This window comes from Thunnus maccoyii, chromosome 5, assembly GCF_910596095.1.
Source record: "Thunnus maccoyii chromosome 5, fThuMac1.1, whole genome shotgun sequence".
Classification (NCBI taxonomy): Eukaryota; Metazoa; Chordata; class Actinopteri; order Scombriformes; family Scombridae; genus Thunnus; species Thunnus maccoyii.
Window position 1 is genome coordinate 27590320 of NC_056537.1, and position 3614 is coordinate 27593933.

The 3614-nt window shown below is 48.6% G+C and overlaps 1 protein-coding gene across 1 annotated transcript; it reads right to left on the reverse strand.

Annotated features, from left to right (window-relative positions):
• Positions 1 to 210: 210 nt before the first annotated feature.
• Positions 211 to 2644, reverse strand: slc10a3 (solute carrier family 10 member 3). Its single transcript, XM_042411925.1, has one exon. It carries the CDS (start codon positions 2219 to 2221, stop codon positions 794 to 796), a length of 1428 nt encoding a protein of 475 aa, XP_042267859.1. The 5' UTR covers positions 2222 to 2644; the 3' UTR covers positions 211 to 793.
• Positions 2645 to 3614: the final 970 nt, after the last annotated feature.

A 3614-nucleotide genomic window follows, 5' to 3' on the forward strand; every position in this document is an offset into this window, starting at 1 on the left:
ATATCATGTGATCCACATCACAGTTGTTAGTTCTGACCTCTGTGCCTAAAAGTGAAACCAAACAGTTACTAAGTGCAAACAGCCATGTTTGTATTCTGCTGAAACACAACCTGATTGTCACAGTTCCGCTATGACAGACAACCTGCTGACACTGACTTGTGAGACATTGCACACGTACACGTACACACACACTCGCTTGACAAATTCAAGTCTGCTTTGACAATGTTTTTTTTATTTAATTTTTCTTCATTTCTCCTCTCTAATATTCAAGTACATGGATTCGCAGATCCAGGAAACACAATCAGTAGCAAATACTTTCAAAACATCATCATGTTCCCGCTTGAATCACAAACGATTCCACTTCACCCCCGAAATTCTCCCCCCGGGCTAAGACACATGGACCTCTTGTAAACATGATACAAATCAATCTTTGCTTTTTGATTACAAAAAGTAATCTGGTAGAAAAATATCTTTTCTTTTATAGGTATTTCTCTTCTTAGGAATATTTACATCGAGTACCTCACAGTATGATCTGATTTTAAAAAGTACATACTGTAAAATAAACACAAAAAAGGGTCTCAGAGGGGTAAAAGGCCTTTGGTTTTCATGAAAAATATGAAAACGACAACAAAAGAACCACAAAAAGTCTGTACACTGTCCTGTGTACAACAACAGTGATGACTGGATTGTTGATTGTTGGGCGTCTTGTAGCCAAGACTGTGGACACCAGCTTTTCCACAGGTCTCAGAAGGTTAATTCTTCAAAAAGTTCACAACAAAAACTGCGGCTACAATCAGGCGTCACTCCTGGGGACGGCAGACCCACACAACCTCCGCTGGGCAAAGTATCCCAGGACGATGAGCAGCATCTCTGAGGTGCTGCTGAGGGCCACGATGAAGGGTGCCTGGGATGCGAAGTCGGCCTCCGCCCGGCGGAAGGACAGCTGCATGACGGCGAGAGCCAGCAAGCTGTTCTGGACGCCCACCTCGATGCTGACTGTCTTCCTCTGTGGTGGAGCCAGGCCCGCCAGCTTGCCCAAGACAGCCCCAACCACCAGCCCCAGCAAAGGCACCGTCACCCCGACTGCCACAATCTGGGGCTTCACGTTAGCCAGGATGGATGCGCCCATTTGGTAGGCCATGAAGATGCCACCCACGATGAGCACAAAGCTGAAGGGTCGTATGAGTGCCAGCAGGACGCGTGTGAGGGCGGGCAGCCGCAGCTTGACCAGCATGCCCAGCGAGATGGGGATGGCGATGAACAGGAGGGTGCCAAGGATCTTCACGAATGGCACGTGCAGGGCGGCGTGCACGCCCAGCAGTCGCCCATACAGAGCTGATGACAGAGGCATGGCTGCTGCTGCCACCACTGTGGACACCAGCGTCATGGAGATAGCCAGGGTTACATCTCCTCCAAGCAGCAGGCTGTACAGGTAGCCGCCCCCGCCGCCCGGGGCAGAGCAGGTGATCACCAGGCCCAGGGAGAGCGCTTTGGGCAGTGTGGCCAGCCGGGACACACAGTAGGCATAAAAGGGCATCACCAGGAACTGACCCAGCACCCCGAGGAGTAGTGGTACAGGGCTCCTCAGCAGACCCCGCAGCACCTCCACCTCCACCTTGCACCCGAAGGCACACTTGTTGACGAAGATGAGGGGCAGCAAGGCGAACAGCACCGGGTTCTCAGAGAAGTGGGACAGGCCACCAGACTGGGTGAGCCGGGTGGCCGGGTCATCGTTACCTGGCGCCACTCTGATGGAGTAATCTGTCCTCTCCTCGATAAGAACCGGTACTGAGTCCTGGTCCAGGTCCAGGAGCTGGATCTGCAGCTGGGCCCTGCCTGGGAACCCGGAGCGGATGCTGATAATGTAGCTTTTGGCTGGTCCTGCGTGTCCACTGTCTGTTACATTAAGTATTGAGAGAACCTCCGGGTCCAGGGAGCGGACTGTCACCGTCTGCTTCCAGCTCTGGCGGCCCTTCCTGCTGGCCGCTGCGCTCCGGTACTGGCTGGAGATTACAATCACGCCGTTGGTGTTTTCGGGAAACTCAAATTCCTGCGACGACCCGTCCCCGATTCTGATGTACCTGCTGCTGCTGCTGCTGCTGCTGGCGGCTGTCAGGTTGGTGTCGCTGCTGCTGTCGATAGTCAGGTTTCCGGTGGCCCACGCCCGGTCCGCTCCGCCGGTGATGAGGAGGAGACAGCAGAATGTAAATAGCGTCCTCATCGTATTGACGGACAGGGGGCGGAGGGGCGCCGCAGAGACACGCTTCTCCCCCGCCAGCGGCCTCCCCACACGGTTACACCGCCGCCCTGTTACACCACGACGGTAAACTTCTCATTGTAGTCTCCGGTATGAAACGACAGCGTCGGCAGCCGGCTCCACATCTCGTCTGGTTCCCATTTTCTCGCTAGCTTTATACCGGAACCTAAACATCACCCCGCCCCGTCCTGTCTGAGCCCGGCTCACAGGAAACACTCACACAGGTCTCCGGCGGCTCCCCTTTATCTACTCGATGCTAAGATGTCCGTCTCTGCAAACCAAAGCCTCGCCCCGTCTTCCGTTTTTATTGTCTTCCTCGTTGATGAAGACTGAAAGCATCGTAGCTGCCGTTTGCTCGGAGCTGTTTCTGTAAAGCTCACCACTACACAGATCTCACTTCCGGTTATTAAATGCCAAAATAAACCTTATTTTACTTCTGGGAGAGACTGGACTCTTACATTGTTCACAATCTGAAATTCACCGTCAGAAAACTGACGTTTCAAATTTCACATGCAGTTTGTATTCTGTTTTATTGAGAGAACAGTCATATAGGCCACTATATCATAGCCTCCTTTTCTTTAAAATGAACACATTTTTCATTTTATCTTTTACACAGTGTTTTTAGAAATTCATGTGTTATTCATACATTTTTTAAATTTAGTCAACCAGATTCCCACACTGGGATCATTAATACATATTTCTCGCTCATCTTATTATGTTGTTTCTCCAAAATGTCATGTATGGAGACATTAAGAATAAATACAGACAAAATATAAACGTCAAATAAGTGAAAGAAATAATCATGAAATAATTCGACACATTTATAAAACTCAGTTTATTAATATTACATGCATTTTTATCATTATTCAGCATCTTTTCACAACAATAGAGGGCTTTTTTATTTGGTTGCAAAAAGCGAGGAGGAAATAAGATTTCATAGGTCTATATTGTGCTGCGTTTTAAAGATTAATTGAATTATTTCACAATTTATGGTATTATATATATTTGTCTGTATTTGTTCGTATGATTATTCATACTGTCTTATGTTTGATTTGGCAGAATACGTTGTGTCTCTTGTTACATACATTCAAACTCAGTACATCATTATTGTTTACTTGTCACATGCCTTTAATCAATTTTGAAACTGAATCCCTTCACTTCCTGTCTGGCTCTAGGTAACTCTGACTTACTTGACGTAATCCGTCATTAATCCAATCGGAGCGGCCCAAAGCGTCAGCTCTCCCGTCCCTCAGCCAATAAACAGGGGCGGTCACATGGGAGAGGGAACACAGAGGGGGCGGACGAGGGGGGGTGATAGGAATAATAGAGTTGCTAATAAAGCAGAGCTTGTTAAATT

Bases quoted from the DNA above. Each gene is read 5' to 3' on its own strand.
- slc10a3 (XM_042411925.1), bottom strand. From the start codon at position 2,221: ATGAGGACGCTATTTACATTCTGCTGTCTCCTCCTCATCACCGGCGGA.